The sequence below is a fragment of the Sorex fumeus genome, unplaced genomic scaffold (genome assembly GCF_029834395.1).
Source record: "Sorex fumeus unplaced genomic scaffold, SorFum_2.1 ptg000013l, whole genome shotgun sequence".
In the NCBI taxonomy this organism is placed as follows: domain Eukaryota; kingdom Metazoa; phylum Chordata; class Mammalia; order Eulipotyphla; family Soricidae; genus Sorex; species Sorex fumeus.
In genome coordinates, this window is record NW_026606070.1 from 27,220,383 (window position 1) to 27,241,582 (window position 21,200).

Here is a 21,200-nt window from a genome sequence, read left to right on the forward strand (position 1 = left end):
GTCTAAATTCCCCGGGGCTGAGAGTACAGCAGGTAAGGTGCTTGCTAGCAAGAGGCCAACCCTGGTTCCATCCCCAGAAACCCATACGGCACCCCCAAGCACCACCAGGAGTGATCACAGAGCATACAGCAAGGAATGAGCCCTGAACACAGCTAGGTACAGCCCCAAGACAAAACCAAAAACAAATCTAAATTTCCTGGCCAATTGTATGTACTTAGAAGTCGGCAATTACTTGGTGAGCTAAAACCTTGCAAGACAGCCAGACAAAAGTGCAAAATTCTAAAGAGACTATCTTCCTTGGATGAATTCTGGTATTTGTTTGGGCGTTTCTATGCTCTTGGTAACTCACAACGAGGGCTACTGGCTTGCACCCTGTCGCCTACCTTGAAATGACCTCTAGAAGGTCCTTCCAGTTCTCTAATGTTAAATTTTAGAAGTATTAGTGCCTTTTCTAGTATTTTATTAGCTACCTCCCCCCCAACCTCCTGTCTATAATCTTTTAAGAGATCAGCTATGGGAATGCTGATAAGAAATCCATTTCTGTCCTTTGTTAAACAACGAGTTTTCATCCTTGAGGGACTTCACAGAGAAGGAACCAACATCACAGGCCCAGTCAAAGTTAAATGTCCTAGACGTGTCTCTAAAACAATGTTACAGGATCACAGGGGAAACTCCTGCCACCGCCTTCCCTTTCTAGCAAAGAAAGGTTCTGTAAAGAATCAGCATGTTCAAATCAAGCCTGACCTCTCTCCCTGACACAAACCTGCTTTAGTCACAGCGTCAGCTCTGCTTCCCACACAAGAAATTGCTCCTGACTTACCTTCACTGTCAATTACTTCCCAGGACCATTCTAGTCTGCCTCTTCAAGTGCTCTTCTCTGTCCCTTCACCTTTATTTAAGGCAGATCTCACATCCCTGTTGTCCGGGACCACCTTGATTTACACCTGTTGTCCCAGCATAATTAATTATGAGCAGTGCCTCCTTTTGCTCACAAAGTGTCCAAGAGAGAAATCAAATGCTAGGGTTCATTGCCATTGCCATAACTTGTGTCCAGCCCTCATTGATTGCTGCCTGGACAGGAGGTGTGGTAGTTAGCAGGAAAGGGCAGCAGTAGTTAATCTTCCCATCTGTTCTTCCCTTTCATCCATTTGTGAACATTTTCTCATTGAGGACTGGAGAGGTAGCACAGAAAGCTACCTAGCATGCTACTAGCCCCGGTTCAATCCTCAGCACCACGTATGGTCCCCAAGCACTGCCAGGATTGATCCCTGAGTGTAGTGCCTGGAGTAAGCCCTGAGCACTGCTGAGGGTAGATCAAATTGCTCCCCAATTTTTCTTTTTTCACTGAAGGCCTGAGAAATGGCTCCATAGGCTGGAGCATATGCTTCGCATAGAGGGGACTGGGCTGGATCCCCAGCATTATATGGTCCCCTAAGCACCTTTTGGAGAAACCCCTGAGCACTGAGCAGTTGCTCCTGATTGCACCACTGTGTGAGACCAAAAATAAAATGAAGAAAAAAATATTAATTGACAGCCAAGGATGTAGCTCAGTAGATCACTTATTTAGTATGTGTGAGGACCTGGGCTCAATCCCCAGCGACACATACAAAATGAAACAAACCAAAATAGAAAGTGTGGATTGAGTGCCGATTCGATACTGGACACAGTGGTGTTGACACTGAATTGAGGGTGTACCGATATGGAGCACCAATGTACAGATTCTATAGTTTCCACTCTGAACACGAGAGCCAGGGAGGGTGGAATTCAGGCTCCCTCCACCTGCGAGGCCCCGCATCCTGGCACAGGCTGGGTCCTCCTTCAGGAGCAAGGTCATTCTCTTATCACCAGAGCACCATCAGCTTGACAAGTCCTGTACCCTCTGCACTGCACCAGCCCAGGGTGGGTACTTTTTTCTAGTTTAGACAAAGGTACTACATAGGCTGAGGAAAGCCCCTCCACGTCCTCTTCAACCCTCCCCCTCCTCTTCCAGCCTAGACCTTCCAGCGCCACACCTGATCTTGTCCCTCCCCTGCATCTGTCAACAGTTTACTGCTATCTGTGACTGCTTGCCCCATGGCTTTAGGTTGAGAACCAGCAATCCATAAGATCCAAACCAGGGATCAAGGACATGGTTCAGGCTGTAGAGCACGTGTCTAGCCAGTTTGACACCCTGAGTTAGATCTCCAGCCCTGCATGGAAGAATTGGTACACACACACACACACATACCAAAAAAGGGGGGGTGGCTGGATCAATAGCACAGTAGGTAGGGCGTTGGCCTTGCATGCAGCCAACCTAGGTTTGATTCCCAGCATACCATATGGTCTCCTGAGCACTGCCAGGAGTGATTCCTGAGTGCAGAGCAAGGAGTAACCCCTGAGCATCGCCGGATGTGACCCCAAAAGCAAAAAAAAAGAAAAGAGAAAAAAGAAAAAAAAGAATTGGTACACAGCCACCATATTATACTCCTTTTCAAAGAGGGGGTGCTTGGCATTTCAGGGGCGGCACCTATTCAGAGATGGAAAGAGGATCTATTTTTCAGGCCCTCGGAGGAAAGCATTCCTGCTGACATGGACTGACCTTGATCTCACAGCTTCTGGGACTTGGTGTCAATTGTCACAGTTTAATCTGTGGGATTTTGTTATGGCAACCCACTAATCTAAAAAGGCCATCATGTGTAAATAGATTTCATTAGTGACCAAAACACTTCCCATGAAGAAAAGTCCAGACCCAGATGAACAACAAAGTCGACCAAGCACTTAAAAAGACGCCAGTTCCTCCCAAACTCCTACAAACAACAACAGAAGGGGAGGTGCTGTCTAAATCCTTCTGATGACAAAAAGAAACCCCTGCCCATATGCTGGACAGTCTCACTTCAAGCCAGCTTGACACCACCTGCCAAGGGCTGTTGAGTCTGGAAGACACGACATAACCACGGAGTGCATTCAGGATGTCCTTGAGATGGTCAGAGTCTCACTTTGTAACCTTGGGAACCTGGGACCATATGCCAAATGTACTCATGTCATGGATGTAGTCCGACCCTGCTTTGCAAGATAGCATGCTCTGAAATTTCTTCTTCTGTCCTCTCCTGCCAGCTGCCCGCAAATGTCCCCACCCCCATCAGATATGCTATGAACTGGACTTCTCACCTCTGTTCAGAACCCAGTTCTTTCGGAGCATGAGCTCTGCTAGATGTGCTAGCATAGCTGTATTTTCCCACTTCTCCAGACATGCTGCTTGGTTTAGTTTTCAAAAATTAATGTGTATAATGCATCACAGCAAATATATACAGAAACTTTTAAATATTTTCTTTAACCACCTCAACAAATGCCCCCAAAAGGCACTTAGCATTCAAACTCTTCATGATAAAATTCTGTCAATAATTGGGGATTCTAAGGGAATTTCCTTAACCTGATTTTTTTTAAGTCTGTGGAAAGATCATTGCTAGCATCCTTACTGGGGAAAGACTAAACAGTTTTCCTGTAAGTCAAAACAAGCTAAAATTGGCTACTCTGAGGTCAAGGGTTGCAGACTCTGCATGCATTGCTATCTGAGCTTGAACCCTGGCACCACACACACCCCAACCAGGTGGAGACCCCAAGGACTATAAATCATGCACATCCTCAGACCCTTGCATTGAGCTATCCAGCCCTGCTGGCTGAGCATCACCAGACAGGGCTCCCAAGCCACTAAGTCTTTTTTTTTTTTTGGTCCAATTTTATGTTTTTTATTTTTTTTATTTTATAAAGTAGTTCACAATATTTTATTACATTTAATATTCAAACACCAATCCCACCACCATTAAAACTTTCCACCACCATATTTCAGATGTTTCCATCCTGAACCCCAATTCCTGCCCCAAAGCAGAACCGAAATAATATATTTTGTATTGTTTGTTATGAAAAACCATTGAAAATGCTACCAAAAAATGTATCCTTTATAAAGTAACAAAATATGAGATCAATACCGAAGAATAGCTGAGATCAGCACCAGGAGGATTACTCCATAGCTTAGAGGCCAGCCGGGCATTCTAGGGGAAAGGGCAGCTCAGATAGAGAAGGGAGCACCAAATAAAGGGTGTTTGGAGGACCCTCCCAGGAGGGGAGATGCATGTTGAAAGTAGACTATGGACTGAACATGTTTGCCACTCAATGCCTCTTTTGCAGACCACAACACCCAAAAGGAGAAAGAGAACAAAAGGGAATGCCCTGCCACAGAGGCAGGGTGGGATGGTGGGGGATGGGTTTGGGAGGGATACTGGAAACCATGATGGTGGAAAATGGGCACTGGTGGAGGGATGGGTACTTGATCATCTTATAATCGAAACCCAAGCACAAAAAATTGTAAATCTACAACTGTACATCATGGTGTTTCACTAATAAAAATAAATAAATAAATAAATATGTTGGAAAAAAAGTATCCTTAGAGGAAAGAGTGTGAAGATTGTTGTATTTCACCCAGGGGCCATTAAGCCCTTCTATAAGAGATGACTAACATGTTGTTAAAGGTTGAGCCTTGTGTGCTTATATATATATATATTTTTTTTTCCTCTAAGATTGGTTGCCTCCTACTTTGAACCCCACCAAAAGTGGTGCGGTCCTCTTGGAGGATGGGTAGGGTGTGTCCGATGAAGTGTCCAAGAGGTCCAGGAATAGGTTCACTCGTGGGTACAGCTTGACCCGAACTGTGTGGAGAGCATGAGCATGGCGGTGGTTGAGTTCTGAAGGTTTTCAGCTGCTAGGACTGGTCCCTTGGGGCAGGGAGGGGGTCTCACTTGCCCCATGAGCCCCTAAGTATTATTCAGGTGTCAACCCTCCAAAATAATTTTAAAGAATAGGTACTTTCATGACTTCTAGGCCATGTTAGGCTGAAGATCCTAAGCAGGACAATTAAGCAAGAAAATAAAATCAAGAACCCCCAAATAAAATATTCAGAAGTAAAATTCTCTTCACAAATAGCATTCTTTGAGCTCCAAAGCAGGCGCTTCCTGGATCCCATGCTAAAAAGACAGCTGTATGTCTTTCCCCAAAGAAGGAACTGCCAGGGCTTTGTTTTTTCTTCTGAAGGCCTCATTTTCCTGCCTTCACTCCTTCCTCTGAATCTCTACCTCCCCCAGTTCTAAGTTCTCTCCATAGGCTCTACCACATTGCCCAAGGGCCCCTTTTTGCAAAGAGACCTCTGCTTTCTGGGCAGTGAGGGTCCCCAAGAGGATCTGGCTGCCCCCACAGACACCTATACTTACTGCTGAGTCTGATGCAGACTTTGAAGTCTGTGGTGTGGGTACAGGGCTCAGAGGAACAAGTACTGTCCACACCACTCATATGCCCCCAACACACACACAAAAAAAACACACACACAATTGTAACAGTCTGAGAACCACCTCTGGCTGCAAAGCCAACCTGCCAGGAGTCCCCTATTTGCTCAGTTCTGATCTATACCCCTCTCCCCTTCCTTCAACTTGCGGGTTCTACTGGGGCCCTCAGGTATCTACTTATATCTACTTGAATCAGAGCCTGCACAAGTCATGAGGTGCCTTCGGGGGAACCTAATATTAGACAAATCATCACAAGAGATCAGGAAACCAACTTAGTGTACCAAAACAGCAGAATAGGAAATACTAGAGTAAAATCTGCATTTATGCTGGGTCACATAAACCATCTCCCACTATGGGACAAAGGCAAAAATGTTTAGAAGAACTCTGCTCTAAGACCTTCTCCTGGCTTGGGTTTTAGTTTGTTTGCTGGGGGGAGGGGAAGGAGCACACCTAGAAGTGCTCAGGGTTTGCTCCTGGCTCTGTGCTCAAGGATCATGCAAAGCAAGGCTGGGGGGACCGTTGGTGATGGCAGGGATCAAACCAGGGTTGGCTATACCAGTACAAGCAGTTACCTGTTGTACTCTCTCTCCAGCCCCCACTCATGGTTTTTAAAACAATTGCTATGTCAATATATGACCTTTCTATAAAAGTGCAATTTTTTTTTCTTTTTGGGTCACACCCAGCAATGCTCAGGGTTTACTCCTGGCTTTGCACTCAGGAATTACTCCTGGCGGTGCTTGGAGGACCATATGGGATGCCGGGGATCGAACCCGGGTTGGCCGCATGCAAGGCAAACGCCCTACCCGCTGTGCTAACGCTCTGGCCCCAAAAGTACAATTTTTTTAGAACTTAACACAAGGCCAAAAGCAGCACAATTTCTGGAGAGAAGAGGAGACTCTTGCTTGGGTTTGTGTTTTGAGGTTTTCGTTTTTGCGGGGACCGGGAAGAGGGGGAAGGAATGGGGGAGACGACAGTGGGGAGCACACTGATTGGTTTCTCAGGGGCTGCTCCCAGTCCTGTGATTCGGAGAGACGCCTGGTGGCGCTCCTGGGATCCTAGGTCAAAACCAAGCAGGCGCTGGATCTTATCCCATTGAGACAATGGCCATGTTAGGCCTCCTATCTCTCCGGCAGGATGCCCAGTTTATCGTTCCCTCTGGAGCGATAGCACAGCGGGTAGGACATTTGCCTTACACACTGCCAACTGGGCCGATCCGGGTTCGATTCCTCTGCCCCTCTCGGAAAGTCCAGCAAGCTACCGAGAGTATTCCTCCCACATGGCAAAGCCTGGCAAGCTACCCCTGACATATTCGATATGCCAAACACAGTAACAACAAGTCTCACAATGGGGACGTTACCGGGCCCGCTCCAGCAAAACGGGAGGACAGTGCTACAGTGCTACTTTTCAAAAATGTTTACAACAGTAATCACGCAGGATAATCCAGTGAGAGAGCATGTGTTCTCTGTTACTGGTGACATTGTGCAAGGCACACTTTGGAATTAGCAATCCTATTAAGATGCTTAGTTCTCATAGCAATACCACAGCATCGAATGCCCAATAAAATATGGAAATAGCTCCAACGCCCTATGCAGGAGGGGTTTCTTTAAAAGACTGAGAAAGGCTTTGAAGTTGAGACTGTAGAAAACTGTTGAGACTTTACAGAAAGACTAAAGAATTGCAGCTGGTTTACAGAAAGAAATAAAAATAAATAAAAATATTTTTTAAAAAAATGAGGGCGCTTTCCATGTCTCAGCGCTGCTCACAGGAGCTGTCTCACAAGCCCATAAGAACCAGAACCGAGTCTCTGACCCAGCTCCTCGCAGATTCCAGCACTCACACTTGAAACTTGACTTTGCATAAGCAAACTCAGAGGGAGGAGGCGGCACTGATGAAGTTCCAGAACCCAGCTTGGCACTGATTCCTCCTTTTGAGCCCGGCACCCAAGTTCGTCGGGGCTGTGGCCAACTGGAACACACAATCCCCTTGTGGGTTCTGGAAAACACGGACTGTTCTTTAAAGAGTCCCCCGTCCCCCCAAAACCCTGGAGCCAGGGGCACTTGGGTCTCCGGGCCCACGGACAGCGCAACAGATTGGGCGCTGCTTCTTCTCCCAAGTCCTGGTGGTTTTGAACCAAGTGCAACTTTCTGGACCGAGAAAGGGGAGGAACTGGGGAAGTGGGGCGCGGTGCGGGGTGAGGGGGATTGGCGCTCTAGCTGCGGGGGGGGGGGGGGGGCAGGGGGGGAGCCCTCCAGCCCTCCTGGCTGGAGGACAGAGCCAGGAGGCGGCCCGGGTGCACGCAGAGGTGCAGCCCCGAGACGCGCCGCGCCTGCAGCGGGCGCGCCCTCGGGGCGGGGGGGGTGCCCCGGGATCGGGTCCCGGGAGGGGCGGGCCGGCGCTGGCCGCCCGGGGTGTGGTTCCCGAGCCCGGCCGGGCGGGGCCGCGACCGATTTAAGGCGCCGGCGGATCGGGGGAGCCCCGCTCAGTCGACATGGCCCGGCCGCCGCGCACCCCGCTGCTCCTGCTCGGCGCCGCCGCGCTGCTGCTCCTGCTGCCCCTCTCCTCTTCCTCCTCTTCCTCCTCTTCCTCCCCGGCCGATGCCTGCGGGCCCTGCGAGCCGGCCACCTGCCCGCCGCTGCCCCCGCGCGGCTGCCCGCTGGGCGAGACCCGCGACGCGTGCGGCTGCTGCCCGGTGTGCGCGCGGGGCGAGGGCGAGGCGTGCGGGGGCGGCGGCGCGGGCCGGGGCCACTGCGCGCCGGGCATGGAGTGCGTGAAGAGCCGCAAGAGGCGGAAGGGCAAGGCCGGGGCGGCGGCCGGCGGCGCGGCGCTGAGCGGCGTGTGCGTGTGCAAGAGCCGCTACCCGGTGTGCGGCAGCGACGGCATCACCTACCCCAGCGGCTGCCAGCTGCGCGCCGCCAGCCTGCGCGCCGAGAGCCGGGGCGACAAGGCCATCACCCAAGTCAGCAAGGGCACCTGCGAGCAAGGTGGGCACCGAAACAAGCGCGCGCGCGAGCGAGCGAGCTGGCTCCGACCCGACGGGGCGCCCGCGCTGAGTGCCCGACGCCAGTCGGCTGGTGGGCGTCGGGGGGCACAGACGCGAGGGAGGAGGAGGTGGCTGCGGGGGTTGGGGTAGGATGAAAGACCTCTCTCTCTCTCTCTCTCTCTCTCTCTCTTTCTCTCTCTCTCTCTCTCTGTGCGCCCCCCCCCCCCGCCGCCGTTTTATTTTTAATTTGTTGCACACGCCAAAAAAGTTTTAAAAGTTTACATTTTACATATATCACTGTCACTGTATCACTGTCATCCCGTTGTTCATCGACTAAAAAAAAAAAAGAAATGAGGACATGCACAGCAAGTGTAAAATTAGAAGATTTTCCGCTCCCTCCAACCCCGGCTTCCCCCAAAACTCGCCCAGCCCAGGCTGGATTCGATAAAGGTGCCCCGTCTCTGCTGGGAAGGCGAAGGCAGCACATTTCTCATCCTGTCTGATACGGACCTGTGTAGACCGACGTGCAGTCAAGGGATGAGAAAGGAAGTTGGGCACCCCAAATTGGAAGGAACCGGGCGGGGTGGGGGTGGAGGGTCTCTGAGGGTGGCAGCCCGGGATTCGACCCTGGGCTCCACTTTGGTACCAGGAGCATGGCCAGGAGAACAGCTCCCAGCCGAGCACTCAGCAGGGAGCAACCCTCCCCACACTTCTGGGAGTGGCTGCCTCCAAAAAAACAAGACTCAAGAGCATTGTCTGTCCCCCATCAAATTGGCTAGATTGTTAAGGATTATTTTAAATAGGTTGTATGATTTCCTAATATTAAGGAATTCTCTTACTGGAAATGACAGATTCTTTAGAAGAGTCACTAATTATTTGTGGGCAAAAGTAAGACATCAAAACTTCAAAGAATTCTTCTATGATGTAATTGTTGTGAGCAACTTTGTTTTTTCTATTTGTACCTTTTTTGCGTAACTTGTTCCCAGGATGCACTGTTCAGGAGGAATGCCTTTGACATTGTTTGGTCATTTATGTTTTTTCCAAACAAGTCCAAGCTTGCCATAAATGACAGGGAAGAATAAATAGAGATCGGACTTACCCAAAGAAGGTGGGGAACTTTTACTTTCTTGCTCTACTGCCTGAAATAACATTTTCCATAGGCAGTACTTACTTTCAAAGGAAAGTCAGACATCCAACTAATCTTGGCAGTTCCACTCCTGGTTCTAGCCAGGGAATAATGGGTAGGGAGTTTTTTTCTTTTGAGACGACAGAAGCAGTTGCCTCTTTAACAAGGCTCAAACTTTCTCCGAACTTTCCAAATAATTCATTCCTTAGTGCTTTGCCCAGAAGTCCATAGGCTGATATGCCATATGTTACCCATTTCAAAGTTGGCTGTCGAAATTGGGTAATTGTTCTTAACTGGGTAATTTACTGTTAACTATGTCACCATCACCTTAAACATAGAAAGGCACAACCCAAAATAAAGGACTTTCTTTCCCATTTGTTGCTTTGGATCTGACTTATCAGTTCAGTCATGAGATGTGCATAGTTTACAAACTCATTCCAATACTGAGATTTTTTTTCTTAGAAACTTTCCAAAGGAATTTTTTCCCATAATCTGCCCAGATTGCTGGAATTCACTTGAACATAACAGGTTAGCTTAGTGATTGTCATTTTACAGCCTCTACCTGGGATAGTATTTGGTTTGGGGTTTTTGTTTCGTTTTGATGGTCTACTCCCAGTAATGCTGGGGAGCCCCTGTTGGAGCCTGCGGGAGCACTCAGTACGGGGGTCTAACCCAGGGCTCCCATATACAGAGCATAAGCTCTACCCTTGTGGGCTATCTCCCAGGCCCCTACAGTTAATTTTATCCCATTTCTCTTCTTCCATTTCCATCTCTTCGCCCTCACAGCATCGTGATAAAATACTGAGATTGACCGTTTTCTAGAACATAACCTCATTACCGTGTGCATCTCCATATCTCTCAAGAGCCATGTTCTTCGGTCTTTTTATACCTGTGGATCAGCACCAGTCAACAAGACCACCCATTTGTAACCAAGGTGGTAAAATAGTTGTTTTCAGCCTTTCTACAGCTGTAGACTTTCACCATCCATGGAACAACTGTGTGTGGAGACAGATGCTCTCCAAACCCCTTGAGAGCACAAATCTGGTCTTTCTTTGTCTTTGGGTAAATGCTAGAAATTTTAGAGAGATGGGCCCAGGGACTACTCACTGAGGGTGGTGGAGCAGAAAAGAACATGAGTGCCACCAAAGTACTTCTCCATGGTTGGGACAAATGGGATTCACAGCAGATCTCCCACAGCATTGCCTCCTCAATGTGTTTTGGCCATCAGAGAAGCAACCCCCACAAAGCACACTTGCCTTCTGTGCCCCTTGGTACCAGGGTCTTGCAAAAGAATAAGAATGTGGGGCTGGAGTGATAGCACAGCGGGTAGGCCATTTGTCTTGCACGAGGCCGACCTGGGTTCGATTCCCAACATCCCATATGGTCTCCCGAGCACCACCAAGAGTAATTCCTGAGTGCATGAGCCAGGAGTAACCCCTGTGCAGGTGTGAGCCCCTCCAAAAAAAAAAGCAAAAAAGAATAAGTGTGTTTTCAAGGGCCAGTGAAACAGTACAGTTGGTAGGGTACAGCTTACCCAAGTACAATCCCCAGAACCCCATGTGGTTCCCTGAGCACAGAACTGGGAGATAATCCCTGAACACTGCTGGGTGTGGCCAAAAACAAAAACAAAGACAAAATGTGCTTTTTTAAGGCCCTCCAGATATTTCTGTGCTCAGAATAAAGTGCAAGTTATGCTTTCTGGAAGTCCGATAGGGAGGGACAGAGCACTTGGTCCATTTAACATGCATTTCTTGCACATCTAACCAGGAGCAGTGCTGTGCCAGGCTCTGTTCCACAGGAGATGCACGAAACCGATCTCTTCTTGCTAATTAAGAAAGTAGTCTGACAAGTTGTAAACTCGTTCCCCAAAGCACTGATCACCACTTGTCCACCTTTCGAGGGAAGGAAGGTTGGTTTGTCCTTGGGTCTGGGAGGAGGCGAAGCCATCTTCAAAGTCTAAATGAGCAATAATCTCAAGTCTTAGAAGTGACCTGTGTGGAACTATAGAATCACTGGATCTCAGTGAAGTTTCTGAAGTCTCAAGAAAGCAGAAATGGGGCGGGAAATGGGGGGTGGGGGGAACAGGAATTTGACAATTCCATTTCATAAAGAGTTAATATAGGAAAGTTGAGGTGTAAGATGAGGCTCACGGTTGGAAAATCACCTGGTTCTACTTCTTTATTCTAGTTTTCGATGACGTTGTTTCCATGGTCCACTACATGTGAGCTCTTTGCCAATCCCATTCCAACCACTTTAGTTTCCTTTAGACACCAAACCCTCCTTCTTCTCCAGAATTGTGAAATCAGAATCTATTCTGAATTCATCTCATTTCTTTAGGGTGGGCAGTTCCCAAGGAACCCAGAGAATCTCCTGCAGTTCTCAGCCAACAAGGCCTCCAGGACTGCACCTGGTAACTTGGGGCACATTTGCTTCCGGGTCAGCAGCATCCAAGGCCTGTGTCTTAACCCCCCTCTTTCTCTCTATCCCCAATTTGTTTATTCTTAAATGTTCCCGTAGCTTCAGGATGAACTTTGCACTACTTTGAAGGACCTACAAGGCAGGAAATCTTGACAATAACTCTGTTCTGATATTCCAGTCTCTGACCCCCTCTATGGTCCAGCCCTGATATCGCATCCATGCCGTGGTCATTTTTCCCTCTTTGTACACTTAGCTTTTGGGGATCAGTCAGTGCCCCTTTCTTTGTGTCTCTCCTTGGCTTTTTTTTTCTTTTTGGGTCACACCCGGCAATGCACAGGGATTACTCCTGGCTCTACACTCAGGAATTAACCCTGAAGGTGCTCAGGGGTGGGTCCATATGAGAAGCTGGGAATCGAACCCGGGTCGGCCGCATGCAAGGCAAACGCCCTATCCACTGTGCTATCGCTCCAGCCCTCTTTCCTTGGCTCTTATGCCAATGATACCCTTGTTCTTCTCCAACTCTGCTTGGCCGTTCAGCCATTGTTCCCAGCACATGTTTATTGCTCTCACACTGGGGAGACACATGTAGACAAGAGGTGCTGGGAGAGAACAGCTAGGGGCTGAGCGCTCACAGCCTGAGGGCTGTGAATCTTAATCGTGCCACTTACTCAGTCCTGAGCCTGCGTTTTCTCACCTGTCCTGTGACTGTTGTACTGAAGCCTATAGTAGAACGATTGTGAAGATTCAGTACTGTGAAGATTATCCATTGAAAGCACTCAGTGATTCACTGTCGTTGTTCAAGGTGGAATACAGTAGGGAAGGGAAACTGTTGTCATTTAATTATTATACTTTGGCTCACATGTTCACAATAGTGTTAACCCTTATGATTTTGAACTACGCAGTTACCTAGTACCCAAGACCCTCCACCAATATGTTCATATTGTATCTCACCACCTCTCCCCCCGCACCCCCCATCCCCTTCCTTGGCATTCTAAGTATTGTAACCCAAGGGCCAAGGGTTCACCAGCATTTAAAACTTTTAATGAGAGAAGAAAATTTTTGCTCTCTGATCTACCCTCTGGTTCTCAGTCAGTGCCGCCTGGCACTAGTAAATCTTTAAATATGCGTTTCATGAATGAATGAGTAGAGGAATGTGCCAGCCGCTCTTCTGGTTCTCAGGGAGAAGCAGCCTTGAGTAAAAGAAATAACGTCCCACCCTCCTAGAACTCAGACAGTGTAAGATGAAAATAGGTATTGTTTATCGGGTCACTGTCACTGTCACTGTCCTCCCATTGTTCATTGATTTGCTCGAGCGGGCATCAGTAACATCTCCATTGTGAGACTTGTTGTTACTGTTTTTGGCTTATCAAATATGTCACAGGTAGCTTGCCAGGCTTTACCATGTGGTGTAATACTCTCAGTAGCTTGCCAGGCTCTCCGAGAGGGCCAGAGGAATCGAACCTGGATTGGCCGCATGCAAGGCAAACACTCTACCCGCTGTGCTATCGATGGGGTATACCCGGGAAATAGGATAGAGGCTAGGAGGGAGAGATGAGCCGCATGAAATGAAGTGGGCCCTGTCAGGCAAGAGACCCATGTGAGGGTTTAGGCAAGGGGCACATCACCCTGAAAGAGACCACTGGAGTTGGTACAGCGTCTTCATAGCTCTGCGAAGCAGCTCCTGAAAGTCTCATCCTCCACCAGACTGGCAAGTCCTACCAGAAGGACTCCAACCTGTGACTGGCTAGAAGCTGGGCACTTGATAAACATGTGTTGATGAAACAGAGGAATCCTCTTTTTTGAATGCCCTGCCTGACACAGGGAAGGGTCTGGGGAACTTTTGGTGACCGTGAAGATAAAGTAATTTTATCAAAACCATGAAAGTTTGGGGCAAGGAAGATAGTTAAAGGGGTCTTAAAGGCATTTGCCTTGCAAGCAGCTGACCACAGTTCCATCCCTGGTGACACAGTCCCCTGAGCACCTCCAAGAGTCACTCCTGAGGACAGAGCCAGGAGTAACCCCTGGGCACCTCCAATGTGGCTCAAAAACCAAATAAGTAAATAAAGGGTCAGGAAGAGATAGCTCAGAGAGCTGAATCTGTGCACATCCACACAACCTGCTAAGCTTAAAAAAAAACTAACACTAATGTAACCATGTTGCCTAAATAAACCACAATAAAATGTAATTAATTAAAAGGTTTCTTTTCAGTGCCTGCCCATTTAGGAAGACTGTGGGCTCCTACTTCCCTGCTTCCTTTTCTCCTCACACAGAGATGGCCTTTCTGGTGTCAAGGGCGTGAACTTTTTCTGTGCTCTTAACATTAGGTGGGTACTGCTTCCCCCAGGCCCCAGTGTTTACAAAAAACAGAAACCTCTGTCCGCAGAATAGTTTCAGTAAAGATTTTGATTATCCCAAATCCGTTTTGATTCATTTCGAAAGTCCTTTGAGAAGCTCCAGTCTACAACGTTCATTGAAATTCAGGTAGAATAGTGTTTCCTAAAGTTAAGGATACTGCCTAGGGTGGGTGGGTGAGGGGACTGAAATGATATTAGTAGCCCCAGTAAAAATTGGGAGCTCTGAGGATGGAGGGGGACTTTCTGTTTATTTGCTTAAAGAAAATAGATTTCCAGGGGGACACTGAGCAATTTTTTTTTCTGAAAAGAGGGTGCTAGGCCAAATAAGTTTGGGAACCTCTGTGGTAGAAGATCAGATGTGTCCAAGAAGAAACAAAAGTTCTTACGATTTTTTTTCATGGGAAGAAAAGAAGATGACGTAAACTTTCAAAGATTTATGAGCTTTAACAGCCTAAACTCTTCATTGTTACACATGTTTGGTTTCTGAGTCTGTGATCTGACCAAAAGCCCATAATCAACTGTCCTTGTATCCAGATAACTACTCAGACAATTGCTTGCTTGGTGGCGTCTTAAAACAATTGCATTTGGGCCTGGTCCAAAGGTCTTTAGCCCAACACAAACAATGCAGATGTGTTTCTCTAAGTGTCTCTCCGGCTGCGTTTTTTAAAATGGCTCCACAGATGTCAGCTTCTCACAGGTGATGCCTGGACTAAAACAACCATAGAAGGAATTGGCTGAGAAGAGTTAGTTTTTGGAACGGAGTGGAGTTAGGAGGAAGAGACTGGCACTGGAGAAGGAACAGCTGGGACCATAAAGTGCTGCCCGGAATGGTGGGAGAACTGGACGCTTAGCTGAGCCTCCTGGGGGGAGCTTTAGGGCCTGTGGGGGAGTTTAGACACAAAAACAGTGGTTGCCACGGAGTTCCAAAATTGAAGTGAGGTTTTTTATTTGGGGGGAGGGGTACATCCGGTGGTGCTCAGGACTTACTCCTGGCTCTGTGCTCAGAATCACTCCTGGCTTGGTCCAGTCTAGCGTTGGCATCAAACCTGGATTAACCCATGCAACACAAATGTCTTAACACCGTAACTATCTCTTCGGCCCCGGAGCTGAGTTTGACCCTGTCTCTCTTAATGTCTGGGACATAAGTCCGAGTCTCCTAGTAGGAAGCTGTTACAGTGCTCTCTGAATGCCTCCTTCGCAGGACCTGGAGTTGTCCCTTGATCTTAGAAACACTGTCAAATCCTGGTTCCCCCTGGGTGATGGTAGCCAAAGTCCGCTTTCTCTTACTAAGGGACTTCTCAAGAGGCACCCTCACCCACCTCACCTGCTCCCTGGCCAGCCCAGCTCTCTGCTCCTGAATGACAGTTGCTTTCCTCCATGAGGAAACTTCTTCCCCAACCTCCTCTCCTTAGCACTTTCTGAAACAGAAAAAAAAAAGTCATATTTGGAGGCATGTACCCCAGCCCAATAGAAGTGCCTGAACTATTTTTCTGGACCCAGAGAGAAAGTTCAACAGAGTTGGCACCCCTGCTTTGCGTGCAGGAGGCCTGGGTTTGTTCCCCAGAACCATAGGATTCCCCTAAGCACCAGGCCAGGAGTATTCCCCAGCACCATCAATGTGGCCCCAAAACCTAAATGAATATTTTTCTGGCCTTAGCTACCCTCGAGAGCACAGAAATATTTAGAACACTGAATGACTCACTGCTTCTTATCACTTGACCCAGTTTTCATCACTAGCACTTGGACAGATTTTGAAAACCCAGTGTTGCTTTAGGCTTATTTTCTTAAACCTTAAAGAAGGGGCCTAAAGAACTGAAGATTCTGGACCAGAGCAGGAGCAGAGTGGGTAGGACGTTTGCCACGCACGCCGCCAACCCCGGTTACATTTGGGTTCGATCACCAACCCAGGTTCAGTCTTCACCATATGGTTCCCCCAAGCCCTGCCAGGAGTGATCCCCTGGGCATAGAGTCAGGAATAAGCCCTGAGAGCCAGGTGTGGCCCAAATCCCTCCCCCACAAAATAAAAAAAGAATTTAAAATTATTTTTGAGGAAAGTAATCCAAAGTAAGCCAAGCCTTGCCAGGAATGAACCTCGAGCATAGAGCCAGGAATAAGCCCTGAGCACAGCCAGGTGTGGCCCAAATCCCGCCTCACAAAACTTTAAAAAGGACTTAAAATTCTTTTCGAGGAAAGCAATCCAAGGGACAAGATGTGTGACCTACTTTGTCCTCAGGAAAAGGAAAAGAAATAAAAAGGCCGGGACTGAAAGGCACACTTAGATCCCGCGACAGGAAGAACTTGTGGGCAAGACCTGTTGAGCTCAGGAACAGGCCTGGGGGTGCCGGGAATTCTGTCTTGGAATCTCCCTTGAGGAGCTGAGAGAGAAGCCGAGTGAGGAGGGGAAGCATCTGGGGAAAGCTGCTCTGACTTGGAAGCGATTGTGCTCCCTGGCGATATAACACAGAATGAATAAGAGGCGTGGCCTTTATTGTCAGCCTTAAATACGATTTCCATCCTGTCCTGAGAGACCGTCTTCAAGGTTTACTGTAGACTTGCCTTCTAAAAAATAAATCATGCCTTATAAGGTGCTCTTTGGGGGAGTTAATGACAAAATACCCTTGGAGAGCGTTCAAGGGCAAGCTGGCCTTTCCTTATTAGAATTCTTCCCCACAGTGGATAAGATTATGGCACTTCCTTTACCTCAAACTACCCCACAGATGATCTGACTGCATCTGTGTTTTTCATTGTAAGACAAATAACAGCTTGTTTCTAGCAACCATTAAAAAAGAGAACCCTGAGTTATTGTAGACAGACCCATTAAGCCAGGAAAGTAAGCATAATCTTTATCGTAATTTAGATTCATGAATGGCACCATTGGAAAACTCTGAGATTGAAGGAAACATCCAGGTCAATAAACACATGTGTCGGCTTTGAAGATTTCCCAGTAAATCCTTCAGTTCTTATGAGAAGGGGATATATGGCTTGATATGGCTATAGAAATATGCCAAGCCTATGCCATTGGATTTTTCCAGATCAAAACTCCTCCCCAAAATAAATTGGGGAGATCAGCAGAAGAAAGGGAGGGTTGATCATTAGGGAGAAAATGTTTGTTTTGTTCTGTTTGAAACTGTTTGTTTTAACTTAACATTAATGCTAAGTGATGGAACTCTCTTGTATCCCTAACTGCATCAGTGATCTGGCAACACGATCCGAGTCCTTTGAGAAATCTCATTTGTTGAATTGACTTCACCACTCTACAGAGAAAAAAAGAATGAAGTAAATTAGAAACATTTGGAGCTAACGTGAACACACACATTAACACACACACATAAACACACACACACACACACACACACACACACACACCACTCACACCACACCACACCACCCCCAACCCATTCCATGTGACACCAAGCAGTGCATTACCAGAGAAGCAGCTAGCCAGGAAATCTACCAATGCCAAAAGCAGACCAGGGTTGCAGAAAAGTTTTGTGTCTAAAAAGACAAGTCCAGGGCCACCAGACTCAACAGGTACTGCAATATCCTGGAGTCTATGCACTGCATTTAGACAGCCCAGTCAAATGCTGGCACCGCATTGTCCCCTGAGCACTTCATAGTCCCCCCAGTACCAAACTGGGAGTAGTCCCCCGGCAGTTCCAGGCTTGACCCAAAATCCAAAAAGGGAGGTAGGGAGAAAAAAATACAGGCAATGTCACTTAGTTCACCCAGCTCATATGATTTTTCCCACAGTCATATTACAGAGAGGAGGGCTTAGTCCCATGTAAGTCCCATGTCCAGCACGTTGCACAGGCCCAGATCCACATGCTAGCCTGTGAAGTCCCTGGGGTATGACCTCTCCTGTAGGTGTGAGATGAGGAATTTTAGCCTGAGGAGCATGGTGTGCTGTAGTTTCTGCAGCTCCAGGAAACGGCCTGCGTTGTGACTCTCACAGCCTGCCGGGGTGAGGGCAGTCACTCCAGTTTCCAAGAAGGAGACTGAAGGTCAGCGGTGAATCACAGCTCTGATGCACCTGGGTGCTCCCTCTGCCTTAGAGTGTCCTCACAGACCAGAAGCATTAGCATTGTGCGAACTCTGTCTCTCTCTCTCTCTCTCTCTGTCTCTGTCTCTCTCTCTCTCTCACACACACACACACACTCGCTCTCTCTCCCTTTCTTGTCTCTCACTCTCTCTCCCTCTCTTGCTCTCGCTGTCCTGATCAGTGAAAGTGATTTCAAATTTAGCTGCTTATAAATTCTTGTGAATTACTGATTCACAAGAATTTATCTTTGATGTGAACAAGTTTTCAGAATAGTCTAATGAATTTATTTTGCTTACTTTTTATTTTTGACAAATGAATAAGTGACTATATATCATCTAAATAGCACTAAAGGAGCTCTTTTCAGTTTACATGAAATAACACTTTATGCCACAACTTAGTTGGCTTTTTGTGGTCTAGTGGTGTGCCTTTAATAAATGTCACATTATATCCAATGAAAGGTGGAGTGGTTTTTTTTTCTTTTGGTTTTACTGCTATACCTGGCAGTGCTGGGGGAAGGTACTCCAGGCTTTGTGCTCTGAGCTTGCTCCAGGCAGTGCTGAGGGATCATGCAGTGCTGGAACTAGAACCCAGGCCACCTTCATGCAAAGCATGTGCTTAGGCCATTGGGCTCTCTACAGCACAAAATGGTTTTTCTTTCTCTTTGGTTTTTGGGGCACAGCCGGCAGGCAATCAGGGATTACTGCTGGCTGAATGTAGTGCTTAGAATTAAATACAGCGCTTGGGATCAAGCAGGAGTTGGCTGTATGCAAAGCAAGCACTTTGCCCACTGTACTATCTCTTTGGTCCCAAAATGGTATTCCTTGAATGAATGAATGAATGAATGATGAGTGTATCTCTGGAGGAGGCTTCACACAGAATCTTGAGCTTAATCTCAATGGCAAATCTGAGGACCAGTTTCCTCAATTTGTAACCAAGAGTCTCTAAAGGGGCCTGTGCTTCAGGGGCAACTGCTATGAAAACTCCCCCTGCAGAACCTCAGGGAACTTGAATGTGGTGTGTAACTTTCCACCAGGCCCTTCTGGTGATCATGACTAGGATGGAGAAGGAAAGTCACTGAGTGTCAACTCAGCAATGTTCACTTTCCCTGGCGGTCTTAGTTACGCGCTGACTTGAAGCCAGGCCGCCGGCACTATCAATTTTCCCAGCTGGAATAATAATATTTACTCCACATCTAAGTCGCGGGTCATGGTAGGACTCCTCTCTTGAGGGAATTTGCGTTTTTAGGAACTAAAGCTCTTTTTTTTTTTTTTTGGTCCATCAGGTGACAATTTGCAAAAGAAAATTCATGCTGGAGTTTGAAAACTCTATTAAGCATAATCCATTTTGATTTCGAGAGCCAAACTAAAAAGAGCGCTTTAATATGCAAACAGGCAGAAAATGCAGCTGACTCCAATCACCCTGGCTTTCATCTTGTTTTTCTCCAAGAAGGACCACCTCCCACTTGGGGGAGAGGGGAAAAGGGGGGGAGCTGCTCTCTTTTCCCTGAGCGAAAACAGCTCAAAGGCATTTCGTGAACATCCCAGCAGATTAGGGGGGGCAGCGGTCAAGTGGTTGAGTTAGGAAAGCTTTAGATCTAACATCTGTTCTGTTCTTTTCTGGGCTGACCCCCAAGAAGCAAGGGGAGGAGAGAGAAATGATCAAGAAATAGATCTCCTGGAACATTCAGATGGTTTTGAAAGAGACCACACAGGAACGAGGTTTCCTGAATTTGTCAGAAGCGCCTAGAGCCTGCAAAGCCGGCTCCCTTCCCGCGGGCACTCTCCAAGCGTTCTGCTCAGGGCCCAGAAATGCAAAGGCAGATTTCCAGAGCAGCTGCACCAATTACACTGCCTTCCTTGCTTCCGGGGACACCTACCTCTGCCTGAAGAAACCCTAGAGCATCTGAGAGCAAAGGAATTACACAGGCAGCAGCGCCGCTCCTGGTGAGCTGCAAGACCGCCCACAGCTCCACTGGGCAGAAGGCAGGACCAGAGGGCAGGACTCAATCCAACTTTCAGCTGGGCCACGGCTGGGGGCAGTGGGGGGGGAGGGGGGTCAGGGAGAGAGGGCAGAGGCGCCTTCCCTCAGATCCCAACTTTAGGGTAAGGTTGGTATAGGGTTTAGGGATTAGGTTTATTATGGCCAATCTTGAAAATGAAAGTTAGGTTTAAGGAGATTGTTCGATTTAGGCCAGTTGGTAAGTTTTGCCTATTCTTGGGTAAGAGTTACTATAAGAGTGTGACTAGAATTAAGGTTGGGGTCGTTGGGACTGAAACTCTCTATGCACTGAGCGTTCTGCCATCTTCTAACACGGTGGTTCTTGACCTTGACTGGACGTCAGAATTTTCTGGGCAGCTTATAGAATGGTGGTGCCTGAGCTTATAGAATGGTGGTGCCTCAGGGTTCCAACTTAAGTGAGACTCATGCAGATGATTTGATGTCCAGCCCAGATTCAGAACCATTGTTCTAAAAATATTTAAAGTAGGGGCTAAAGTGATAGTACAGTGGATAGAGCATTCACCTTGCATGCGGCCGACCTGGATTTGACCTGGGTTCAGTTCCCAGCATCCCATATGGTCCCTCAAGCACCTCCAGGTGTGATTCCTGAGTGCAGAGTCAGGAGGAACCCCAGAGCATTGCGGGGTGTGGCAAAAAAAAAGCCAAAATAAAGGGGGGAAATACTTTTAAAAAATAAATTTTTAAAAAATTAAAATATTTAAAGTGATTGTGGAGGTGATTTGGAAGGTACCCCCATTCCTCAGGATTGTTATAATCATGGTGGATCCATATATCCAACCTGTGGTGTTGTGTCACTTTTCAGAGGATCTAGTACCCTGTGGAAAGTGGAAGCCCTAGAAAGCTCTATCACTCTGTCCAGTGCAGGGAACCCGGTGTTTGGCTGGTTATTCGTTTCCTGGCTCGTGCAGCACCATTATCTGAATCAGGGCATATGGAAGTCATTATTGTTGGT

At 47.6% G+C, this 21,200-nt stretch overlaps 1 protein-coding gene across 2 annotated transcripts in view; it reads left to right on the forward strand.

The window, feature by feature from the left end:
- The first annotated feature begins 7,772 nt into the window (after nt 1-7,772).
- IGFBP7 (insulin like growth factor binding protein 7) overlaps nt 7,773-21,200 on the forward strand; it is a 76,140-nt gene continuing 62,712 nt past the window's right edge. The window contains exon 1 of one of the 2 annotated variants that reach the window (XM_056111248.1): nt 7,773-8,293. In XM_056111248.1, the coding sequence (XP_055967223.1) occupies nt 7,801-8,293 (493 nt within the window). In that variant the 5' untranslated portion in view covers nt 7,773-7,800. The remainder of the gene's footprint in view (nt 8,294-21,200) is intronic. The other variant, XM_056111246.1, reaches the window with a different exon arrangement.